Source organism: Microtus oregoni, unplaced genomic scaffold (assembly GCF_018167655.1).
Source record: "Microtus oregoni isolate MIOR12 unplaced genomic scaffold, Mior012 000007F_ref0000211, whole genome shotgun sequence".
NCBI lineage: Eukaryota > Metazoa > Chordata > Mammalia > Rodentia > Cricetidae > Microtus > Microtus oregoni.
Window position 1 is genome coordinate 20,415,206 of NW_024543066.1, and position 26,597 is coordinate 20,441,802.

Here is a 26,597-nt window from a genome sequence, read left to right on the forward strand (position 1 = left end):
GTTAGCCGGGAAGAAACAGCGTGGCATTTACTAGCTTTAACAGGTACACCAGCCTGCCAGGAACGAAGATTATCTAAAACTGGTCCCTCATCCCCAGGAAGCTGACCCAACTTTGCACCTGGAGGGAAATGGCTTCTTTGCTACTCAAGCAGATGGCATAGGCTTCACATTGCTCCAGAGGCATGGGAGTGAGGGGTGGGAGCTGCTCTTTCATGGTGAGAAATGAAGAGAAAGGCCCTGTGCTGGCTGCTGCACGCCTGCACGCCTGCACGGGTTCTTCCTGTAATTACTGCAGAGGTGGACTAGTCAAGCAGTTGCTGCCTGTGTGAGCATTGGTGGAAAGTTGAAGGTAAAGACATCCAGGGAGAGATGGAAATTGCGAAGTCCTGCCTTTCTCTTAGAGTGTCATTTGCTGTAAGCAGGTGATATTTTCGCTCCTCAGGCCTGACATAGCACAGGAGGACTGTGGTTCTTAACAAGGCGGATGGGTGTGTCACCTTTGAAAAAGCCTCTGCTCGGTGGAGGCTACAGAGCTCCATGAAGCATAGACCAAAGAAAAGGCACTGGGAAGCAGGGCTTCTTTCTGTGCTTCCTTTCCTCTCCTCTGACGACGTGAGAGTGATCCTGCGCTGGGCCATGTGGTGTCACCTAATGGCCTGGATGCATAGCATCGACCTTTTGATGTCCTAAGGGTGTTCGGTTTTTTCTGCCAGAAGCCATAGTCTGGTCATCCAGGCAGAAGCACGTAGGAAACTTTTGTCTAGCCATGGACTGCATTTTAAAATGGTTTTGTTTTGTCTCTTCAAACCCAAAGAGGCTGGGAGTGAGGGGTTTATTTAAGCAGGAAGAGCTCACCCTTCTCCAAATTTCCTAAATTCTGATCTGACTCTTATTCTAAAACCCCGGAAATACACTTGATCTGATAGCCACTGATCTGACTTTGGTGTCCACCCCTTTGATCTTAGACATTTAACTTTTTCTCTGCTCATAACCTTTTTTTTTTCTTGCACCTCCTGTTTGGCGCTTCCCTTAGGCCTTTGAGGGAAATGCTTCTCAGGCCTGTCCATGCACAGATACCAAATGCAGGCTCGTCAGGTTTAAAGTGTTTTCTCTTCTTGTGGTGTTTGTATTTTTTTACAGGGGTGAAGACATCTTAAGCCAGAGGAATGATTCCCTAGTTCTGGAATTTCAGTCATCAGCCAGCAGATGCAGGAGGTATAACTTTGAGTGTGGGGGCCTCTTCAGAAGCCCAACCACTGTCATGAACGACCACCTGCCTGTTCATCCTCCATAAGGCACTCCACGCATCGCCCCAGTCTTGTGTTTAGTTGGCCTGGCTAAGGGTGGCCTGCATGACGTGTGTAGACGTGTCTGTCTGATGGGTAGCACCCAGGTGCTGCTTTCATCCTCTCACTATTGTATGTGCTGCAGAGAAGGGAAGTTCTGATGCATGTAATGCAAGGCCCGCTCTCCCTCCCCTCCCTCCATTCCTTTTTTCCTTCCTTTCTTTATTTGTAAATGCCAGTCGACATCATTCTAAAGATAGAAGTTGATAATAGTCCCCTGTTGTTTAAAGTCCACTTCATGATTCTATCATACATCGTGTGTCTTCCATCTTGTCATTGTGTAAAACCCATGGGGTTGTTTACAGAAGTCGGGGGTTCATCTGGCCAGCAGCTACCAGTAACAGCGGCTCCCTTGGCTTGGAAGCCAGGTTCTGTGAATGAATGTGTAGAGGGTCCCTACTGGGTTGGTTGCCATCACCTCACCCATGCTCAGAAGATGGCTGTGACATTGGAAGGCCGAGCCTCCCTATTGGTAGAGGATTTTTTATGCAAGGACACTGGTTGGGCTCTCAAGCTTAATAACTTTGGGTAATGTACTAAGAGGATGAATTAAAATGCTAATGACCTCCTTGCTCGGATATTTTAGCATCCCCTAATTTTAAATTTAAATTAAATGCCTCAGGGGCAGGAGTAGCCTTGCCACAAGCAAGTATAGTGTCACCCGACAGACAGTGACTTTAAATATGTCCTGGCCACATGGACTGAACTGGCATGAGGAGTACTTTTTTTTTTTTTTATCACCATGTTTTTGTGTTCCCTGACTCTACATGACAAAAATAAGGCTATTTAACTTTTAAAATATTACTATTTTCACAAAGTTCTTTTGAACCCACAGATCCTTTTATTTTTAACCATATGTTAATAGCCGTACCCCGGATTTCAAGACTCCTAAATGTCCCAGCACTTCTCAACTACCATCATTGACCGTACAGCAATGCCCTAAGAAATCCCTGCCTCATAATGGAGACACTGAGGGGTAAAGAGGTGGGGTGGCTTTTTAAAAATCTCCTCTCTGGACCATGGAGAATTTTAATTAGTGGGTAGGTGTCTTGGCTCCCAGCTCACCTCTCTGCTCCCTAGACCACTCTCGTTCTTTACTTCTGCTGGGAAATGAGGGCAGTGCCAGTTCTTGGGGATGCGTGCTTCCCTGATCGCCGCACGCTTACACTAGGCCCGGAGGCCAGTGTGTTTCCTTTCATTAGGAAGAGAACACTTTCTCATCACTAGTTGTATTCACCCCTTTATTTTCTCCTTAGGAGGGGAATGGCACACTTCCCTCTTCGTACTTCCAATGGTTTGGTGTCTGGCCATTCCGTGATTGTATTTTGGCAAATAGACGATTCATTTTCTTCGGCCAAAAGGCTTAGTTCATGATGACAGTGATATAATTCAGTTTTCCATCCTTCCTTTGCCGCCTGTACCCCTTTCTCCTAGCGCATTTTCTTTTCTTACGGTTGGGAGGCGTGATAGTGTCAGATATATCAAAAGGAAGAATTGATTCCGTTGTCGTTTGCCGACTTGACTGATTAACAGAGATCAGGAGAAGGCTCTTAACTGTGAAACCCACTGCAGCATGGGTTTTAACAGCTCTTTGGGGAGCTAGTTAATGATAGAATCACTGCAGAAACACAGACATGCCACACACACACACAATCCCAGCCAGGCGCATTCCCATATAACACTCAGAGGCAGTGTCATGAGAGGAAGTAGGCTCATAATTTCTATTTACACATCCAAGTAATTACCGCGGGCCCGAGCAAGGTGCTCAGTCTGCTGTCAGAGTTGCTTACATAGTTCCTTTCTTTTTTTTTTTTTTTTATCTTTTTTTTTTTTATTTTTTATTTTAATTTATTTATTTATTAAGAATTTCTGCCTCGTCCCCACAACCGCTTCCCATTTCCCTCCCCCTCCCCCGATCAAGTCCCCCCCCCCCCTCATAGTTCCTTTCTTGCACTACCAGGCAGAGGAGCCTAAGTCTGGTTGGAACTTGTCCTGCGGATTTTCCCTCTGGGAGAATGTGACTCTCAGGCATGGAGTTCAGTTGGCCTTCCGAGCCAGACGTGAAGCTCATCTGTGTTCCTGTTGTCACTGCCATTTGTCCTTTAACCGGGTGTCTGTGACTTTGGGCTTGGCTCTTTAATTTGGGGGTTGTTCTCTTTCCTTTCTCCTGGTGCAGCGTCTATGAACCAGATAGGAGTGCATTACGGAGGAAAGAACGAGAAAGAAGAAGCCAGGAAGCGCAGCAGGACAGTGGCGGCTTTAATTCCAGTTACTCTCTCTTCAGTGAACCCTACAAGGTAGATGGTTTTCAGCTGTTCACCTCCCCTGTAGCTGCCAGGAATGTCCTGTGAAGGAGTCGACAAGAAACTCCAGTTAGTTCTTGGTCTGTTTAGCCAGGGAAGATAGCCCCACCCCTAAATAATGATATTTAGCTTGCAAGGCTCCATGGGCTCCTTTACTTCATCGGTGAAGTGTAACACTAAGACTCACTTATTAGGATTTTTATCAATAATTCAGACTTCATCTCTTTGGTTTTAAGATTAATGCCATCTGTTATGTTTTCTGAGCTCTTAAAAACTATTTAAAAGGGTTTAGGTTAGATAGTTGATATCTGTGGTCCATGCAAGGATCAAGGCACCTGTTAGGGCTAATGAAATTGGGGTTTTTCAGGACTGTGCAGTGAGGGGAGGTAGCAGCTACCAAGCCTGAAGACCTGAGTTTGATCCCTAGGGCCCAGATGGAGGAGGGAGAAAACTGAATCTTACAAATTGTCCCTTCCCTCCTTTCCTCCTTCCCTCCTTCCCTCCCTCCCTCCCTTTCTCCCTCCCTCCCTTTCTCCCTCCTTCCCTCCCTCCCACACAGACACACTTTATATAATTTTTTAAAATAAGATGTTGCAAAATCCCTTCTCGTTTTACCTGAAGTCCAACTACTGAGACACAATTGCTGTACTCACAGAGTTCACCTTTTTTCCAAAATGGAGTGTCTTCCAAGGTTCACAGATATTTCAGGATGCATGCAATGCAGACAGTTTAGGGTGGGAGAATTTTGCATATTTGATCTTATATTACTTCTCAGTTTACCCAAGTTCCTCTAGCCTGACACACTGTGTTTCCTGGCAAGAATAATTACTTATTTAGAATTTGGAAGCAAACCTATATTGAGCCAAATCTAAATTTTCAAAAAAAGCTTTTAGTGTTTCTGCAAAACAACCATAATCTAATCCAAGAAAGACAATATAGACCATTTTGTGAAGTTATAAGAGTAAATTTTATAATTTCCACATTACATACATATAAAATAACAAATATATTTTGGTTATGGCGCGATATACCAAGGACAGCTTTCTTGTTTTTTAATATGCCCAAGGCTATCTATTACAAGTTTCCAGCTCTTGAATAATGGAGGCTTATAGCTATCTTCAGAGTCCAAAAAAACTTGGATTTCCTCCCTCAGCTCTCATTCTGAATCTATCTGTTTTGGGCATGTTACTTCACTGGCACCTATGTCTTGACTCTCTAGTATCATGGATTTGTTTTTATTTCTCCAGACTAACAAGGGGGATGAACTCTCCAACCGGATTCAGAATACATTAGGAAATTATGACGAAATGAAAGACTTTTTAACCGACAGATCCAACCAGAGCCATCTCGTCGGTGTCCCCAAGCCGGGTGTTCCCCAGACTCCCGTGAACAAGGTAGATGAGCATTTTGCAGCTGAGTCAAGAGCCCAGCCCCAGTCCTCATCTGTCTGTAGCACTGCGTCTTCCACACCTGCAGCTGTCTCTGTGCAGCAGAGTAAGAGGGGCACCATGGGCTGGCAGAAGACTGGGCACTCATCGTCTGACGGCCAACAGAGAGCAGGTAAGGAGGGGCATAAGGCAGTTGCTTTGCGCAGATCTCAAAGAACCACAGTGTGTGTGGAGTCCCTCATCCTCACCCTCACTGCCTTCTTCTTCCAACTCAGCACAACAGGGCTCTCTCAGGACCTTGCTTGGTGATGGTGTCGGCAGACAGCAGACAAGGGCCAAGCAAGTATGCAATGTGGAGGCGGGCCTTCAGACCCAGGAGAGGCCCCCTGCCATGGCGGCCAAGCACAGCAGCAGTGGACACTGTGTTCAGAACTTTCCTCCATCCTTGGCTTCAAAACCCAGCCTGGTCCAGCAGAAACCAACAGCGTATGTGCGGCCCATGGACGGCCAAGACCAGGCTCCTGATGAGTCTCCCAAGCTTAAGTCATCCACAGAAACTGGTGTGCACTGCACATCCTACAGAGGGGTCCCAGGCAACAAACCCGAGTCAGCCAGAGCCAAAGCCAAGCTTGCTAAGTTCAGCATCCCCAAGCAAGGAGAGGTGAGTCTGTTTTCATTGTCAGTTGCATGCAACAAATTAGCAGCATGGCATGAAAATGCAGTTTTCGTGTTTCTACCCTCTCACCTCTCCGTTGATGTGATAAGCTTTGTAGCCCTCAGACCAAAGTTATAGTTGTTAAAATTCTCAAATTCATCATAATAGGATTATCCTAAGTACTGAAAATATATGTACATATATATGTATGTGTTTGTGCATGTGTAGGAATTACTTAGGGAAGGAATGCCTCCTTCAGTTGAGTTCATAGAGTTTCATGAACGAGATGGGATTGACTAAGATATGTAACAGCAATATAAACCACTTCAAAGGCTGTAATTCAGCTTTCAAGGAGCTAAGTTTTTTTTTTTTCCCTGTAAAATAGTTCAGAACTCTTAACATTTTTTTTTATCAATTTTGAAAAGTTTTATGATAAACTTCTTAAAGGAAGTCTTATAAGAATTTGTAAAGTATTAAATCAATAGTGGGTCTAGTTGATATTCCAGTATATTAGGTATCCACACCTTTAGAAGACTTGTGATTTAGATTCACTCATATTAGTTAAACAGAATTCTTACGTGGACTTTTCTTGTGATATAAAAATACTCGGCTCTGTGAGCACATTCTCCGGATGGATAAAGTATTTCAGTTCATACTCTTCCTGGTTTACATTTTGACCCTGTTCATTGCATTACATAATGTGTGGAGTCGATGCATTGAGTCTGAGAATTCTACACAAGCCTGGCTCTGGACAGGTTGTAGGAAAGGCAGTGACTGGCTGCTTGAACCACTAGTGAATCTGGATGGAAAGCAATCTTTTTTAAAGTAGCACGTGTCATGCCGTATTCCAGATTGATGATAGTTGTCAGGAGCATGCGAAGAGGAGTTACGACTGCATGCCTTTGCTTCTGTTTGCTCCCTGCGATGTAGCACAGGAGGTGAGGCTGTCTTCCTTTAGCAGTGTCCTTAGGAACTGCAAAGCCGTTTTTCCCTTTGACATGTTCTTCTTTAAAGATGGAGTGATGATGTGACCAGAGTGTTCTTTACATCTTAATCCAATTTATTAGCCAAAAGAAACAAAGGATTTGGCATTTCCTGTTGTGTTTTTGACAAGACTGAGCATAGCGTTTCTCTTGGAACTCCCCATGGGCCACTTGGGAGATAACCTTGTTACCTAGAGATTGTCACTCAGAGAGAGACAGTCTTTTGCACTCCAGGAGGTGTTTACTAAGGTTTTAATTAGGATATGTGGTGACGTGCACCAGTAGCTTCTTTTGATTGCATGTTTATGATGTATTCTAGCAATTAGGAAGCAGGATTCATTAGAAACAATGAAAGCAAACTGTAATTCCTCCAGGCGTCTAAAAAATAATTATTTTTATTTTTTTAAAATTATGTGTGTATCTATGTGTGGGTATATGCATGTGAATGCAGGTACCCATGAAGATCAGAGATGTAGGATGCCTGGGACCTGGAATTACAGGTAGTTGGGCTGCCTGACATGGATCAAACTTTAAAATAACTGCACCTGTTCCCTAGGCCTTTGTTGGTAGGAAACACATGGATACCTCAGTATTGAACTGAATTCCTCAGGCTCTTTGCTTCTGTGCTTGTCATCCAATGATCTTTGTTGGCAAAGAATGTTTAGCCCATCCTTGAACAGTGGTGACCAACTTAAGCCAGCAGGGTTGCATTTACAACTTTCCTTTTAGCTGACTACTTGTTGAGATTATGTTTTCCTACTGCATCATCTTTGGTTTCTTAGGTAACGGTTTACTCATTTAGAATCCAGTGAGGTCGTTAGTTCTGGGTAACCCAGTGTAGCCTTGTGCAGACACCTGCACGGTATTAAGAAGGCGTTTAGTGAATTACCAGTACTCTGGACATCAACATGATGCCCTCCGAGGATCCCAGAGTGGGGACAACGATGTATTGTACGAGTTTGATAATTACAAGGTCATGCCTGAAAGAAGGAGGCCTAATGTGAGAAATCAGAGTGATACATAGAAACTGTTCTGTTGCTCCTATACACAGCATTGAGAACAGACAGTCTGTTGCCTCCCCACATTCTATCCTGAGAGTGTCAAAGAGGCCAGGCATGCATTGATAAGGAGATAACTGGAAGTGTGTGTGTGTGTGTGTGTGTGTGTGTGTGTGTTTGTGTGTGTGTGTGTGTGTGTTTGTGTGTTTGTGTATGTGTGTGTGTGTATACACGTGTACTCACATGCATGCAATATGCATGCAAATAGATGTTAGGCATTGTGTAAGTACCTTCCTCCTAACAAAGTCACTTTGATGCCTTGGTGCAATGTGACTTGAGATAATAGAAATCTACAGTGTGATCTCTGCTTTCAGGATATCTATCTTTATGTATTGAATAAATCCATCTCTAGTACTTAGCCTTTTAATTTGCAATGTAGTTCACAGTGCCAACTAATTTTAAAATCAGTCTTCTAGTCCCAAGAACATTCTCTCATCTACACCATCCTTGTAGTGGAACAATCTTGTTATTTGTTTTAAAATGGAGAAATTTGGAATCTCTTTTGCCTGTTTTTATATTCCATCAAGCCTGTGCTCTTTCCTTTACAATGGCTTCATTCTGTCTGCTGCCACAGAAGGTTATTTGTTATAATTCTTTACTCTCCAATAATGGGTAATTAGTGTAGAAAAATCTAGTGCAGTTTGATGTGGAAGTTAAAGGCCTCAGGAGGATTCCTTAACCGATACACCTGCCTCTTAGCTGGTTTATCCCAGTTCAGTTTTGGGTTTAATGAAAAACATATTTTTGTTGTTAGAGCTGAGTCTCCTATTCTCGACGCCACCCCTCATTAAGTGAGACTCCCCTAGAGTGCCACTTGGAAACGTATCTGTTGTTAGGTGAGAGGCAGGGGACTTAACAAATGGCTGAAACATGCATTCTAGAACATCATAAGACAGGTCATGGCAAATATTTTCCAATTGAAGTGAGTTATTTTTGTTACACACACACACACACACACACTCACATTATTGCAGGTTGAGCCTTTGGGGACTGTTAACGTAGAGGTGCAGATACAGTTTTTGCGGGATTTGCAAGTTTTATAAATCATACATCTATGTAAATACATCTCTAAGACCCTTCCTGGGCATTGAGGACACTGAAATTTAAGTGTGCCTAGTTTAACGATCTTCCAGTCTACGACTCATGGGGTAATGTGAAATCGTTATTAAAATAATAACCTTTTATTTGGAAAAGTACTTCATATCAGACCCGAATTTAGTACCTATTTATATTCTGGGCTGTATGGGGTAGGCACATACATGACAAAGCCATGGAAAAGCATACTATTTTTACTTGCTGGTTGAAGAATCAAAAGGAAGCATATTAATGCAGGCCCCCGCTTGCCAAGGTGTCCTCATAGATGACAGTCAGCTTTTTGGGAAGTTTGCAGTATCTGCAGAGTTGTTCCACAGCCTATGCATCTCATTGCTCATGGCAGTGATTTGAATATGCTATTGCACAGACTCCTGACAGCTAGCATGGGAACGTATTTAAAGTCCAAGGGGCGAAGCGAACCCTATCACACATAGCTTTGTTGACCTGGAAAGAGATCTCTAAATTTGACTGTCAGTTAATGAACTGTGTTAGGAGCTTTAGTTGTGATTGATACTTCATCCACAAGGGTAGAGTAACTGTTTGGCTGATTAGATTTGCTTTGTTAAAATGTGCACTGAAATAGTTTAAGATATATTGATTAAACATAGCACTTTCATGACCAGCGTTTTCTTAAAAAAAAAATCACCATTTATGTCACAAGTGTGAGTAGAAAAACGAAATGCCATGATTCTACAAAATAGCTTCCCAGAAAAGCAATTAACTGATTTTGTTCCAAGTTCACAGAAGATAAATGATGTAGGCTTCCTATTTCCTGTCACTCTTGGTTACCTTTGTATGAAAATGGATTTCTTCCAAATTAAAGTCGGCACCAGCCTGTCGGGAGAAAAGGCATGTGCGAAAACAGAGTGTATATTACATATTCACGCCAGTCGGAATTTCTTAATTACAATTGAGATGTATAATGTTTTCAAATCAAAGTATGCTGTCAGATTACTCCTTGAAGAAATGAGGGGGCTCTGTGGAGCCAGGAGTCTCAGTTTTGCTATCTGTTGTAATCTCCTCCTTCCCATCCTTCTCACCTCCACTCTCCATTTCCCATGACAAGGGGAGGCAGGTCCTTTGGGACAGAGTGGCTTAGCACCATGTTTAACTCTCTGTACTTCATCCTGTCCACAACGTTTGTATGCACAGACTCTACCCTCTGAGAACATCCACACCATGCTTGTGCACAGTCTCCTCCCTCTGAGAACATCCACACCATGGAGATGCACACACACAGGTCCACCCACTGAGGACATCTACCTCATGAGTGTGCATATGCGCAGCCTCCACCCTCTGAGAATATTCACACCATGGAGATGTGCATGCATAGCCTCCACCCTCTTGAGTTTATTGACATAATGCATGTGGACATGCACAACCTCTACCCTCTGAGAATATTCACACTATGCATGTGGACATGCACAGCCTCCACCCTCTGAGAATATTCACACCACGCACGTGCACATGCACAGCCTCTACCCTCTGAGAATATTCACACCATGCGTGTGGACATGCACAGCCTCCATCCTCTGAGAATATTCACACCATGCATGTGGACATGCACAGCCTCCACTCTCTGAGAATATTCACACCATGCATGCGGACATGCACAGCCTCCACCCTCTGAGAATATTCACACCATGCATGAGGACATGTACAGCCTCCATCCTCTGAGAATATTCACACCATGCGTGTGGACATGCACAGCCTCCTGCCCTCTGAGAACATCAGGCTCTTCCTTGTCCTCCAGAGGATCAGATGTTAGAGTCAAACACTCAACTCACATGCATCATGAAAGCACTTGCATTTCTTGTTCCATCTGGGTCAGAAATTCTGAAGGTCACCATGGAGGTTAGCACATGGAAATACTTCTGCTTTTTAGCCCTTTTATGTTTAGCCAGCACATCCTAAAAGGTAAGATACTAAACTAAAAATGACTTCGGTTTCTATAATCCTTGATTGAAAAATGCCTATTAAAATAGGCCCCCTGTATGAAGGTGCACTTCCTGTTCTCTTGCCTCCCGGGGATCTTTCAGATTGATATTAGAAAGCTAAATTTTTGTAGCCTAAAGGTGGGAAACCACTTCTGAGGGTAGAGGCAGGAGGATAGGCCCCAGCAGGAGGTTATTAGCAAGCCTGCTTTGTTTCTCCAGTCTCTCTTCTCCCTTCTTGTAAATTCCCCTCCCCTAGAAAACATCTGGAAGGACTGCAAGTCTGGCTTCTCTGAAACCACAGCCTTCCTTATGTGTGTGATGTTTCCAGATGTGGGGGTAATCAGGAGTCCGTGGCCTCTGCGTTTGGTGTCGCCGTATAGTCCTGCAAGAGGCCTCACTATGTTTACTTCAGCCCTCTTTGGTCAGAAAGCACGTGTGCAGTCCTGCGCAGCTGTGTAAGACACAGGACGGCCATGGATTGGCGACAAGCAAGAACTCGGTTCAAATTCCGAGTCTGCAGCCTGTTAGCTAAGTGACTGTGGACAGGTATACTCAGTTTGTACCTGCGAGAACTGAGAAAATGGCAATAGTTCTGTGGCAGAGATTGTGTGTGTGTGTGTGTGTGTGTGTGTGTATATGTGTGTGTCTGTGTATGCAAGGTGTAGGGGTGGTTAGTGAAGCAATGTGACAAGGGAAGACAACATAGTAACCCCTGGCAGATGTTAGCTGTGTCAGTGATAGAAATCAGAGTAGGCAAGCAAGATGGTGTGTGGCTGAGTCTCGCAGAGGCAGGGAGGAAAAGAGTGGGGAGGAAGAGAGGATTCTGAAAAAGTATTTTTTGTGCGTGTTTAATAACCAAAATCTTGATGACTTCTGAGATTTCCTTGGGTTAATTTAACAAAGCCCCAGTGACGTGACTCTCCCTTGTTCAGTGGTAAGCCCCCTGGCCTCCTGGGGGAAATATTCCCAAGTCTGGGATCATATTTGCTTTTTCTTTGTCTGTTCTGTGTTTTTCTTTGTGAACTGTTGTATCATTGAGCTTTATTTCCAGCTAAATGAAATACAGAATCAACAAGATTTGGGTGGAGGAAAAGTTAAAGTGTTCAGGCAGTGAGTACTTAGAATGACTCATTGATCAGAGCTATTGGAGGCACAGCATATTAAATAGCATGTTTAATTGGGCTGAGCAGCAGAATCACTTATCTCCATGTGATTACCCAGCATTAGCAATACCTTTATAGAACACGGAAAGAGTCTCTCTGGTGCTATTTCCAGTCTACTTCCATAGCTGCACGCATGACCTGCAACCTCTTGACTACCTCTCCACCCTACACAGTTCTATCTTGCCCTAAAGTCAGGTTTCAGGACAGGTGTGCCTTCAGGAGCGCTGTTGTCTAGGATCCTTCTTTCTGCAGATACCGTCCAGATTTGAGAGTCAAGGAGTTGGCTGGTAGAGCCGGTGGTGACTTTGTAACAGGGAGTCATGATAAACCCTGTCAACAGCTACTGTACAATGTGGGTGGGTTTATATTTGATCCAACATCTAGAACAGTGATTGGCCTGCAGGCTGCATTCAGGGGAAATCCTGGAAGTAATGATGCGTTATAATTACAAATAGCTTTATTGACTTTAATTCTACCTCCTGATGCACCCAACCTCAGATTGACAGCCCGAATCTGGGGGAAAGCTCTGGATACACTGGGGTAGAAGATCTATAAAGGCAGGGCTTTGTCTTGACCTTTTGCTCCGTCAGCTGTGCCCAACTCATCGTTTGTGCTCATTAGTTTCTTCCTAAATTAACTCATTAGCTTAAAAGTGTGAGTCGAATGCACTCTTCTCCAGTCGGTACTACTTCCCCATGCGAGCCTCTCTAGTTTGTCTTTGTGGGAAGTTCTTACTGGTTTTTATGGGAAGAGGATCTAGAAACTCCCCGATGCATAATTTATTGCTGCTGTTTTGAGGAGGTAGGGAGCCATATTTACTGATGTAAACACAGCACCTATAAAACGAGTCTTAGAGCTGTGTTCTGGCCTCAAAAGCAAATGCTCAGCAGGCAGTGGCTCTGAAGAGATGTTTTGTCCTTTGTCTTCCCTGTTTCTCCCTCTTTACCTCCTTCCCCTGCCCCTCCTTTTCCATGTGGTCTTCACAACAGGAGCTTACCCCTACTGTGTGTGGAGTGTTTGTGTGTGTATAAATGTGTGTGTGTTTGTATTTGTGCGTATGAGTGTGTGTATGAATATGTGTGTTTCTCTGTGTGTATGTTTGTGAATGTGTGTTGAGTGTGTGTGTTTCTGTGTGTATGAGTGTGTGTGTTTGTGAATGTGTGAGTGTTGAATGTGTGTGTTTCTGTGTGTCTGTGTGTGTTTCTCTGTGTGTGTATGTTTGTGGGTGTGTGAGTTAGTGTGTGTTCTTGGAGGTGGTTTGTTTTCTAGCCACAGGATGAGAGTTGGACTGAGAGGATGTAGGATGAGGAGGGTAAGAGTGTGTGGGGTAGGAAGGGTGAGCCCATGCTTCCCTGTCCTCTGCTGCATGAATGAAGTTTTAACGGACTGTAACCTTCCAGAACACAGTTAGTACAACCCCTGTGCCTCTAAGAAAGCCCCCAACTCTTTTCCTCTGTGCGCCGTTCTGCACTTTTATCAGCCCTGCTTGCCATGATTCACATTTCAGTTACCCGTGGGGATGCAGCGCTCTGGATTTGCCAAGCCCAGTTCACATATTTATCTGTTGCCTCACAGATTGCTCCTTCAGAGACATCGCCACATGCAGAGTTCGTGTGTCATAGCTTCTAGCATGACTGTGAAACACAGTGAAAGGCTGGCCCTTGTCTGTGTAACACGCAGATACACAGTAGAAAACAAAAAGGTGTACACATTTTGTCCATATAAGCCTGACAACAAATGGAGATCAGCTTCCTCCCCTCCCACGGTCCTTGGCACTCTCAAAGCAATGTAGGGCCCTGAATCCCCCATGAGCATTTGGTTTCTTGTCTGTGTCACTCCTACTAAAGCTTATTCTGATTTTGGTCCTCAGAGCCAAAGGGAAACATCTAGCCAACAGCCCCAACGAGGGCCGCCTTCCCAGCTGTAAATGGCTCTGTCCCTTCCTAGGGCTCATGTGGTGCACGCCTTTAATCCTGGCACTTGAGAGGCAGAGGCAGACGGATCTCTGAGTTTGAGGCCTGCCTGGTCTACAAAGCAAGTTCCAGGTCAGGCTCCAAAGCTACACAGAGAAACCCTGTCTCAAAAAACCAAAAACCAAACAACTCCCCACCCCCCAAAAAATCAAAAACTAAAAAAAACCTTATGCTTATCTTCATTTGTGTCCTAGAATTTAATCATTGTTGACTCTGTCCCTTTACCTTCCTCTGATTATTAACTTCTGTTGAATGGGTCTTTATTATGTCCCTTTGTTCAGCATCTCATATAGGATCATTCCACTCTTTTCTATATAATAATAAAGAGAAAGTGCATTTGAGCATCAATTTCCAGAGTAGCCTTCTCTGCTTCATGATAACCAATTGAATTAATTACTATCTTAAAATTTCTGTTTTAACCATTTTATTATGTTACGTTCCCAACACCTACATCAAATGGTTCACAACCATCTGTTACTCTAGCTCCAAGGAATCTCATGCCCTCTTCTGACCTCCTGGACATCTGCTTGTACACACTTGTGCGCACACAAACACACGCACACACACACACCACAAATAAAAATAAAATTAATCTTTTAAAAAATGAAGAAGGGTGTTTAGGAGAATCATTGAAAAGGTGAGAAGTGTGGAAGAAGAAAGAGGTGTGTTAGGAAGATCCCGGGAGCAGGAGCATGCCACACAGCGGGGAATGAATGGTTGATGCAGAGGCTTGTACGGGAGAATACCTCCTCACATTGGAATGGCCAGAAAACAGAAATTTGGAATAGAATACAGGAGAAGAAAAGACTTGGAGATGAACTGGCATAAAGGTCTGTTAGGGCACGGGAAGGACTTCTTCACCTTTACCGTGAGTGAAAACTTGGGCAGCATTGAACGGTTTGGCCTGGAGAAATGCCATGAACCAATCTAGGATGGAAAGGGTCAGCCTTGCTGTTGCATCTGCAATGGTTTAGAGCAGAGCAGAGGTAGAAGCAGGAGACGCGACTGCAGGTTATTGCGCCCACAGAGGCATATTTTAGTTACTTCTGTATCTGAGTACCCAGCAGAAACAAAGGAGAGAATATTTGTCTGGGTTTTGTGTATGTTTTTCCTTACTGAGTCAAATTGAGAGAGCAAAGAGTTATTTTGGTTCCTGGTTGGAGAGGATGCCAGGAACAGCTCCATACATGGCGCTGGGAGTGAGAGGCAGCTCTTCCTTCACACGGCATTAGGCTGGGAAGTAAGAGAGGGCAACCGGAGCCAGGGCCAGGTTATATAACATCTAAGAACTCATCTGAGGTGACGACTTCCACCACCCAGAACCCGGCCTTAGACCTCACAGCCTCTCAATGTGGGCACCTGCTGGGGAGCAAGCGTTCAAAGCGTGAGCTTGTGGGACATTCCAGTCAAACTGTCAGATCAGGAAGAGCAGATAGAACGTCACACGCTGGTCCTGAGGGTGTTGAGAAGGGAAGGTTGGGTCCCAGAAGTATTTGGAAGGAGAGCCTACCAGGTGTTGAGAGTTGAGTGGTGACAGGAAGAACCGAGGACCGTTTTGACCTGAGCTGTTAAGAGAAACAAGATGCTTTCACCTGAGATGAGAAAGGTTGCACGTACGACAGATTGGAGTGAAAAAACAAGAATTGGCTTGAGCTTCCTAAATTTGAAATGTCGCTTAGCTGTGCAGGTGAGGAGGTGAAATGAGGTAGGCGGTTGGCGCCAGCAGGTCTTGGCGCTGTTGAAGAAGGGAGGCCGTTCTGGGTCAGAGACGTAGATTTGGGGTCTTGGGGGTCCGCTTGGTGACTGACCACTGAGACTGAGTGAGGTCGCCTTCACCCTGACAGACGCAAGTGTGGACAAGGCAGAGAGCTGAGCCCTTGCTACAGGAAGGAGTCAGTGTGAGCAGAACCCTCTGAGTGAGCAGAGAAGGGACTAGAAGGAAGGAAGACAGCATAGTAGCAGTGTTTAGAAGCTGCAAGAGAAGGTGATAGGAAGGAAGTAGCCATGTCCCCCGTGTTGTTAGAATTAGTTGCACAGAAATCTTGTTACTTTGCTGAGAGTCTCGGGTTCCTGGGACAGGTCAGAAAGAGGACTTAGAAACTCTGCTTATGAACAACTAACTCTTTGCGCCAAGTGAAGAAAAGGTTTTGAAAATAATAGTTGTAAAACGTACATAACATTAGGAACATAAAGATGAATGAATTAAATTGTATTATACTTTGGAGAAATATACATACAGAATATTGGGATAGGCCTTTCTGATTTTTTTATACTTATGTCTTTTAAATTGAGATAAAGATATATACATGATAGTCATCACATTTATCTTCCACATTGTCATAAACACTTCATCAGTTCCACTGGAGAAGCTGTAAATAGTCAATGTATGGGATTCACAGGTTGCATATCATAGAGTTGGATAACTTCAGGAGCTTTGTCTTACAATTTGCTTCATTCAGTTCAAAATTTATTTGCTTAATGTTTTCAGTAACCACTTAAGTATTCTAAAGCTTTCTCTTGAATATAAGTTATTTAATAAAGAGTTACAGATGAATTTTGTCTATATTTTCATGATTTATTCCTAAGAAATTGTCTTAAACATTTAATTTCTAATTCTGAAATGAGGAGATGTTGAGCACATACAGATTTTTGTGCATTTTTGTTCATGTCATTTACCTATTTTTCTTTGGAAATATTTGTAAGTTGTTTTTCAAGTATTAAAAAGAAATTAACACTACCTAAATAGTATAATAGGCAATGTCTTAGTTTGTTAATTAATTTTTATTTTAGTAGAGAAATTAAAATTTTCTTTCTCCTTTTGATCTTTTTTTATAAAAACTATTGTTAGATAAACCATTCCTATAAATACAAAGAGTTTAAATTGGTTATAAAAATGTAAATAAAAGATAAAATATTATCCACCTGAAATTTAGTTTGCTAAAAGGCATTAAGTTTTATTTTGGATAGTCGACTATCAGTTTAATGGGTTTGTTAGTGCATCCTTTGTAGTTTCAAATAAAAGTGTAGGCATTCTATCTTTGTGTAATGTGGGCACTAATAAGATATTCTTGGGAGACGACAAATCTTACATAAGAATGCCCTCTCCTCACTTGCAGACCTAGGGCAAGCCCTGTGACTATGAGAATTTTGGAATCTCTCTATTATCAGTGTTTTATTGCTATGTGCATCTGGACTGTCCTCATAGACTGTAGGCTCCTGGGGCGAGCTCCTTGTCATTATTCTTTTACCATGATCTTCTAGAGAAAACAGTGAATTATTTTAACCCAGAGTTATGGGTATTGAGTTTCTGTAGTTGAAATACAGAGAGACCAATTTGTTTTTTAAAAGATCAGAATGCAGTTCTAATATGCCATCCCATCAGAGGAGGTGCTGTCTCCATCCAGACCGGACCCTGGGCTGCTTGCTCTGCGGGCCTCCTTCTAGAACACTTTTGTGTATTTTTTTCTTTTCTTTTTCTTTTTTACCTATAGTACTATTCCTTCCAGTGTTTCTGGCAAATACTTCCTTTTAGGCTAGTTCGTCTTTAAACAATAATTGGTAAACGTGGTTACTTGTTAGTGTCTTGACATCTAACCCAAGGCCTTGCACATCTAGACAAGTTCTCAGCTACTGGCCCATATCTTCAGCCTATCTGTCTTGTTAGTAATATGTTTTCTGTTTAGCTACTTTTCATTTTTATTAATAGGTATCATGCTTATTTAAATAATTTGAATAATGAAAATAAGAAAATTTCATATTCAGTTCAAATCCCGCTACCCAGGACAAATGGTTGTGTAAGAGAGGGCCTTAATTCCAGGTAGCATCCTCTCTTTCTTCGTTTGTGTGTGCACGTGTTTCTCCATGAAGGGTACATGTATAACAAAGGTACACACGTGTAGGTCAGAGGTCATCCTCTGGTATTGGCTCTTCCTTTCACCTTGAGGCAGGATCTTTCCTTGCTGCTGTGCTGTGCCTCAGAATAGCTGCCCCATGAGCTTCTGAGAGAGTCTCCCACCTGCTTTCCTCTAGCTGCATGTGGTGGGATGGTGGACATACGCCATCATGTCCTACTTTTATATGGCTTCCAGGGCTCTGAACTCAGGCTGTGAGTCTGGCCCAGCAGGCACTTTCACCTGCTGAGCCATTTCCCTGCTTCTCTTTCATACACATCACTTTCATCATATAGGCCCCTCTTTAGCTTTGTTGATAAATATTCTTTGAATTTGCTCATATGATTTCTTCTTACAGGTTACCTGCTCTTTGTACTTAAGTACCTAAAGAATTTTATAATATTCACCAGAGGGTGCTGGTGCATGCATGCCTTTAATCCCAGCATGCAGGAGGCAGAGGCAGGTGGATCTATGATTTGAGGCCAGTCTGGTCTACAGCGTGAGCTCCAGGACAGCCAGGGCTATACAGAGAAACCCTGTCTTGAAAGACAAAAACAAGCACCGGCAACAATAGCAACAATAATAAAAAGGAATACTCAAGGTAATTAAACAAATTTTGAAATAAGGAGTGCTCTTTCAGTCTGTAGGCCTGTCCTCTAAGTTCAAGGGAATTTGGAAAGCGTTGAGGGTGTGCATTCGGATTTTCCTCTGAAGGAGTTGTGTTGAATCACGTTGTCTCTTTCAAGAGCTCCTTTCTGCTTTGAGCTGTGATTTTTCTCAGTGGTTTTCAGTCATTTTTTGAAGTACTTCCTGTTGGCTAGTGATTCCATTTTCATTCTCTATTCTGTTTTCTGCTGTCCCTGAATTTTAAAAAATTGGCTCATCATAAGTTTTGCATTAGTGTTAAAATTAACTTTGTAAGTTATGCAATAATTTATCACGTGATTATATAGTTTTATGCTTTATTTAGAAATATGCCTCTCCACAAGTGCATGAATCATTTTTCTAGTAACATAAGAGCATAATCACGCTCTCTGTTTCAATTGTAAGATTAATTTGTTGATAGAATTTACTTCTCATGGAAAAAAAACCTGGACACACCAAACTTCATTTTACTTGTTTGATTTATAGTTAAATTTCCTTTTAAGGAATGTTCTCCTATACCAGAAATCCTTAGGAAGTCACTCTGTTTATCACACGTTTAGTAGAACGTGAAGCTGGTCCATGTGATGAATTCCAAATAGATGGGCAAAAACAGGAGTGTAGTGTCTGTCACTGAATCTGAGGTGGTGTTCTGCATTGTGCCGTCCTGCCACGGGCTTGAGTTCCCTTTGTTCCACTCTTTTCTTTCTTGGTAATAGACACTGTGGTTATACATGTTCATGGGGTGCAGTGATGGCTTCACACATCCATGCATTATCAATAATATAGTCAGAGGATTTGGTATATGCTTACAGTTTTTCGTGGTGAGATTATTCATATCTTTCTCCTCTGACTATTTGGAAATAGTGCAGTAGTGTTAACTGTAGCCATCTCACACTGTGTTAGAGCACCAGCATGGATTCCAAGCTGAAATTTGGTGCCTACCCACCAGCTTTTGTGTCCTCTCTCATGTCCTCTTCAACCTTCCTGAGCCCTGTGACTCTTGACTTCCACGAGAAGGCATCTTTTATTATCTCCTACACGTGAGTAAGGCCATGAGACACTTGTCTCTTTCTGTCTGGCTTGTTTCACTTGGTACAGTGTCCTGTGGGTTCTTCCCTGTTGTCATGAATGTTGTCATCTCTTTCCTTTTGGGGACCATTCCTGTGAGTATGTGAATGCTTCATGACACAGTGTTTCATTGGTCATCTGTTGTTGTTCAGTTACTCCCATGACTCAGCCACTTTGACAAGTCCTGTATGGCAGTGGTACAGAGCTGGTCATACTGCTTGACTAATTGATTTTAGTTCTTTTTTGTATATACCCAGTACTGGATTCCTGGATCACATACTACTTCTCTTTCTAGTTTTTGGGATAACTGCCCTATTATTTTTTTTTCGAGTAGCCGTATTAATTTATAGACACTGTTCCATACATGCAAACTGTAGGCAGAAGTTTCTGTCTCACCTGGTCCCACAGCCATTCAGTCACAAATAAACACACAGAGGCTTATATTAATTATAAGCAGTTTGGCCTATTGTTCAGGCTTATTATTAACTAGCTATTACAACTTAAATTAACGATAATTCTTATTTATGTTTATGCACGCGACTTGATAACTTTTCTCAGTGAAATACTCTTATCTTGCTTTTTCTGCATCTGGCTGACGACTGCCTTTCCTCTTCCCAGAATTTTCCTAGTCTCTTTGCCCTGCCTATACTTCCTGCCTGACTACTGACCAATCAGCGTTTTAGTAAGCCAGATCTTTAAAGTATACAAGAGCATTCTCCCACAGTAAAAAAACAATGTCCCCATGCTTCCAGGTAGACCATATTCCTTTCCATCATCATAAAGAGGATGAGGGAAGGGATGAGAATAGCCTGTCTATAATGGTGCTGCCTCCCATTGGTTCAGCTGAGTCACCCAATTGCAGGTTTAGGCTGGAAGGTCAGGTCTTTCTGCTGGGTTGTTGTCCTAGTTAGGGTTACTATTGCTGTGATTGGCCAAATGCAAGCTTGGCTAGAAAGGGTTTATATGGCTTACATTTCCTCATCATTGGCTATCACTTATGGAAGTTGGGGGAGGAACTCAAACAGGGAAGGAACCTGGAGGCAGGAGCTGATGCAGAGGCCATAGATAGCTGCTTACTGACTTGCTCCCCTTAGCTTGCTCAGCCTGCTTTCTTATAGAAACAAGGACCACCAGCCCAAGGATAGCACCATCCACAATAGGTGGAACCCTTTCTATCAATCACAAATTAAAATGTCCTACTTGCTTGCCTACAGCTTGATCTTAGGAGGCATTTTCTTAATTGATGTTTCTGCCTCTCAGATGACTGTAGCCCATGTCAGTTTGACAGAAATCCAGCCAGCACAGCAATCATGTGTCCAGATTCCATTTTCATTATCATAGTAGATATGACTGCTTCTGTCTTTCTTATTGTCTGTCTTCCTGTCTGTCTGCATACCCCAACAGCTCATGAGTTTGTGAGTTCTTGATGGGATAATTTTCTACAACCCCCATTCTCAGTACCCTTTTCCCCCCTTTTTAACAGCATATAGCTGTGTAGCATTCACTTTTTTTGAATTCTTTCTTAATTAAAATGCCATGTTTGAATTTTTGGATTGATTCCTGAATGAATCAAGCCCACAAAGTCATGAAATATTTTAGAATTTTTTAAAAATTAGAAAAACATTCATTACTATATTATTCTGGTTTGGTAATTATTCAAGGATTGCCACAAAATGTGTGAATTTGATAGAAGTAGGTATAAATACAGCCAGGAATACCAGTTTCTTTTAGTCAATATGGGAACGTCTCTGGATAATAAGTGGATTCCTATCTAAATTCATGAGTTCTCTTGTGACATTTGGGTTGAGCTTGAAATGGATTAATCTTTTTCTGATAAAGTTTCATAAGCTGTGATTTCTCTGGTGACCACATTTAATTAGATATTAAATAAACTGCTTATCTTTATACCAACAGGTTTATGACTGCATTTCCTCCTCCAAGCTGTATTTTATAGATTAAATAGCTAGAAGAAGTGTGATATATAATAAACATATATGTACATATGTGTACACATAAATAAAAATATATAATCAGTTATTTAGTAAACCATAATATCCTAACATTACCCATTAAAGCATGGGCAGGAGAGATGTCTTAGCTGTTAAACAAGGCCTACAACCAAATGTCACAAAGTAAAATATGTCCATGCTTAAATGAAAAAAAATGAGTATTTAAGGTGAAGGACAGAGACTGAGCAGGTCATCTCAATGTACACATTTTCACAATAATTACTGATTCTATTTTCTTTTTCAGTTCATCCCACCATCCCTCCTAGAAGCTAGCTGTGCTTCCCACAGTTATAGACGTTTCATTTAATCTTGTTAGGACTAAGTGTTTGGCAGCAGGGCTCTGGAGACATGAGCTCTTCACACCCACCCTGTGAAGAATGCGTCTCTACCTTGAAAGCAGTGACCCTTGGCTGTTTTAACCATTTTTTAAGTGAATGTAGTTCAGTAGTATTCAATATACAGTATTTTTACTGTGCAACAAAATTTCACAATTCATAAGGAGTCTCTCCCCATCACCTGAGACACTTGAAAGTCCCAATCTATTCAGTACAGTATTGTATCGTGTACTAAGGTGTTTAAGACCCTGTACTGATTCATTGGAGGCATATATGCAATGAAGTGATTTCTCCTGGAGTGTCCTGTGCTGGGTGTTCTGAGTGTGCTGTGTCCACTCCTTTTCCAGGGTGTCTCCTCTGTGAGAAAGGACCGTGTGTCACTCAGGTTCGTTGTATGTGCCAAGTGACTGCTTGGGCTAGGGGTGTGGGGTTTATTTGTTTTTTTTTTTTTTTTTTTGAACACTGTTGTAAGAATCCCCAGTTCTTATAGTTAACATACCATAGCAACTAAAATTGAAAGGAGAACGCATGAAACCAGCAAGGTGTTTTTTTTTTCTAACACTGACTTTTCTGCAAAATAGGGCTTTCCTCCAAAGCTCTGTGTTGAGGCCTCCTCCACGGCCTCTAGGCAAGAACCTTTGTGCTTTTGTTATTTCGTCTCTACCTGCCATTAACCCTCATTTCATTTAATCTTAGGACGTCCCTTGAGTGGGATTGCTCCTGTGTTTCCTTTCCTCATAACTTCTTGTCGTTAATCTCTTTCTAACTTCGTTAGACATTCATTTCAATATCAGCCATAGACAAGACTCTATTTTCCTATAATAAGGTAAAGGGAAACTAAATTTTATCGTGGTATTGAAGTTCCAGTAGCTGTTTAACTTCTCTTCATGTTCACTGTTTCCTGTGGTTCTTCTTTAGAACTCTGACTTTGACGAATGTCAGAGTTCTCTTGAAAAGGGTATTCAAGTTATACTCGATACTTATGTATATTATGGCTCTCTGAAAAACTCTAGGGTATATCACTCCCTAAACAAACTCATCCCCAAAATACAACACTTCATAGTATTGTGGGGAATTGTTTTCTAGAAAATACTGACCTACTAGGTAAAAATCTTTAATCCATTTGTAGGACCCTTAAAAATTGGAAACTAACCACCCCTTTGGCTATAATCCCAGAACGTTGTTCTGGGAACACTCAAAACGTAATAGTCATCCCCTACCATGCCGTGTACTGTCCCTCTTCTGTGCGTTCACAGTGAACTTCTCCATCCTAGAATCTCCAGTCCATTCTTTCTAACCTTATCAAGGAAAATTCTTACCAAAACTTGAATGTCATTGTCTTTTGGATTATGGCTAATCTATTATCCATCCATCTGTCTATCCATCCTTCCTTCTGCTCATTTATCCATCATTCTCTCTCCTATCAGTTCACATGACATGCATTCCCAGGGGGCTCCCACCTTCTCGGTCTCGTTTTTGTATCTTCTGTATGGAGCACAGTGCTGAGCATGCAGGTGCTCCCTAAACGATGTGGAGGGAAGTGGAAAAGTTGTAATGAAATCACACATCAGTTGCCTTCACAAAAGGTCCCTGGCTGGAGATTGAGAAAACAGTCCATTTTCTATTGTACATCCTGTCAGCGTTCTGGCTGGACTTTAAGTTCTTAAACACCAGAGAATACATTTTGGAAACACACGAGTACTAAAAGAGTGAGATCATGGAGAAAAGCCTTCCTTTTGGGGTAGCAGATGATAATGGGAAAATTCCAGCCCTCTAAGCATCGATACGAATTTGAAATAGTTAATTTCATTAAGGAGACAGTACCGTTTCCTGAAATTCTGGCTCTAAAACAATTCTTTAAATTAAATGCTCAGCCATATGCGAGTGAAAGTCTACATTCTAACTCCAGCTAAAACTGCTAAGTTAAAATGAAACGTTAAAGGAGCTTGGCACCATCCTGGGTCCCCAGCTAAATTGCAAACTGATCCCAATGGGAAGGTCTGTGGATGAACCTCTGGAGCCTTAGCTTAACATAGCAGCCCCACATATAGCCATCTGTTTCTGGAATCTTTGTAGTTGAGAGAACCTTCTAGCAGGGAGGTATTTTGATGCATGTCATTTGTGGAGTGTGTTGTCATGCTATTTGAGATCTCTAGGACTTCCCTTGGCAAGCACGTATGTGACCGAGGAATTACAAGACGAGCATGGTTCTCCAGCCTCTTTGCTTTGAGGTTTAATGGTTTCAGCATTAATCACTGCACAGGATCATGCTTTCAGAAGAGAACACAGCCTTTGCAACCACGTTGAAATAGATGAACAAACACAAAAGAGGAGGTTGGCCAGACCCTCGTCTTAGAATAAAGAACCTCTTTCACCTTTGAGTCCTGGTTGATGCATTGATGGTCACCAATTGAGAAGTGCAGCCGTGAAGCCACTTAGAGCATAGTGTGTGTGGTTATGTTGGCAGTGTGAGCACCCTTTCTGTTTGCCAAAGACCTAACTGGGTTAAAAGCCTATATAGACATACTGCCTTCTTTTTCACCACCTTCCTTGCCCTGACATCTTGCTGCTTTCTCTTTTTTCTTCTGAAGTTATACTCTGGTACCCTAGTGGCTGCTCAGCCGCTCAGTTTCCACTTGGGGAAAGTGCAGTTCTTACAGAAAACTCTACCATTTAAATACCAGCCACCCTCAACAAACTACACTTACATATGTTAGTGGTGGGAGTATTTCAAGTCTGAGGATAATTTTAAATCTAAACATTTATGGTTTTTCAGTGTCAATTCAATACCTCCTATATTCAGTATATAAGATCAAGGCAGTGAGCATTCAAAACATTTTAACAACACGTGGCAATTGTGCATGTTTTAGGTATTTTTAATAACACATGATGACTGTACATGCTTTAGGTATTAGAGGTCTTAGGAACTAGTCGGCCAGCTCGACCAGGCTTTAGAATTGCTTTTCCATGTCAAGGTTAGCTTTTTTACATCTCTAGATTTCTGTCTTGTATGTAAAAGAGTGTCATAAGTCATTGTTTGGCATGCACTTAGAACCACGTTCTGTTGAAACCCACATGCTTTAAAGTGCTGTCTTGTTAGAACTGTAATAGTAGTAACGCGTTGCATAGCAGAACACGAGTATTACCGTTCACACCTTTGGAGGGTAAATCAGTTTCAGGTGTTAGATACGAGATGGTCCTTGGTATTAGGGTAGCAGTCTAAACTGCAACATCTCACCCGTTTAGTCCTTCAGAGAGAAAAGCCTGTGACCCAGTGTGTTGATGGTTCCTGAGCACAGGATGGAGGCTCTGTGAAGAGCCTGCAGCTGAAACATGTCCCCGGGAGCCGAGGATTGACATTCAAGTCAGGAAACCCTGCTCACTCCTTAGCTTGTTTCCATTTTCATGACTCATTGTAGAAGAACAAGTTGTGTTTTTAAAAACGTGATCCTAAGTAAACGACATGAAGAATAGTTGTGCAGTGAACATACCTGTGAGCCCATCACCCAAATTAAGCCATGGAGCATGGCCACTTGGACATGCCCTCCAGAGACCCTCCTGCTGAGTAACACTCCCCGCCAAGTGAGGCCACTTTACTGACTTCTAACAGCAAAGTTATTTTTGCTCATTTTCTTTCTACTTTGTATTATTAGTTTTTGTTGTTTAGTTGTGAGATTGATCCATCCATGCTGTATGAATTAGAGGTTACTCTTTCTCATGGCACTAGAGTGGCTGTCCATTAATTCACCCTTGCCTATCACTTTTTACCGTTTCATTAATTTTATTTCTCTGATTTAACTTCACACCAATTTACCTCTGCAAAGGTCAAATGTGATTCCTTTTACTGCGTGTGCCATGCAGCCATTTAACACATGGACAAATGAGGCAGCAATAAATTTAGCAAATTTTATGAGTAAAAGAAATGCATAGCACATTTTCATTATTTGAAAGAGGTCGTGTTCATGGCAGTCCATTGTGATTCTAAATAAGGAAGAAGAGTGAATTTGGTACAATGCCAAAATAAATTTAGTTGCAAGACGATGGCGGAAACGTAGTTGTATTCAGGTTTGGACGTTGCCTTACACGGTGCCATTGATTGGATAATATTTTTAAGGGAACATTCTCCAGCACAAAAGGTAAATGTGGTTTGGCTGCCTGGGATAAATTTTCTAGTATGTAAATGCCTCACATCTGTGTATTTGTTTTGCTGTGGACATAACCAGCGAGAGTTTAGTGATGAAATCTGTTCTTAATTACGAGAGCAGCTGTTGGAGTGGTGGCCATTTTCCCCCCCTCCTGATGTGAAGTTGCTTGATTTACTCATTTCTGCCTGGATTTTTCAAGCTTGCTAGTGCAGAAAGGGACCTTTTTGTGAGAGGCTGCAATTTGTTTTCTGTCTGAGAGCCAGTGCAAATGGACTAAATCTACACAGCAGGGTAGTTTTATCTATGCGTCTCACATTCCATAAGCTGTCCTACCTCTGCTCAGCACCAGAGACCTATAAAATCACCCAGCAAATGAGAGGGCTGTTAAGTGTTCTGGCAGGAATCTCAGGCAGCAAGCAGGTCTGTGAAATAACTAGATCCTTCTGGTGGACTGGGGGGGATTTGCTGGGGTGGGCAGAGTTGGACTGGGTAGAAGTATCACAGATGGAACTAATGTACATTTTGTTTTTAGATTTGTGGATTTATTAATACGCCTCTTTCTGTTCCGTTGTTTTTACATCCACAGAGGTATAGCATATTTATG

At 42.3% G+C, this 26,597-nt stretch overlaps 1 protein-coding gene across 2 annotated transcripts in view; it reads left to right on the forward strand.

The window, feature by feature from the left end:
• Aff3 (AF4/FMR2 family member 3) overlaps window positions 1–26,597 on the forward strand; it is a 459,838-nt gene that overhangs the window by 84,271 nt on the left and 348,970 nt on the right. For both annotated transcript variants that reach the window (XM_041655779.1, XM_041655780.1), the window contains exons 3-6: window positions 1,141–1,215; window positions 3,523–3,643; window positions 4,897–5,209; window positions 5,313–5,698. In XM_041655779.1, coding sequence (XP_041511713.1) covers window positions 1,141–1,215; window positions 3,523–3,643; window positions 4,897–5,209; window positions 5,313–5,698 — 895 coding nt within the window. The remainder of the gene's footprint in view (window positions 1–1,140; window positions 1,216–3,522; window positions 3,644–4,896; window positions 5,210–5,312; window positions 5,699–26,597) is intronic.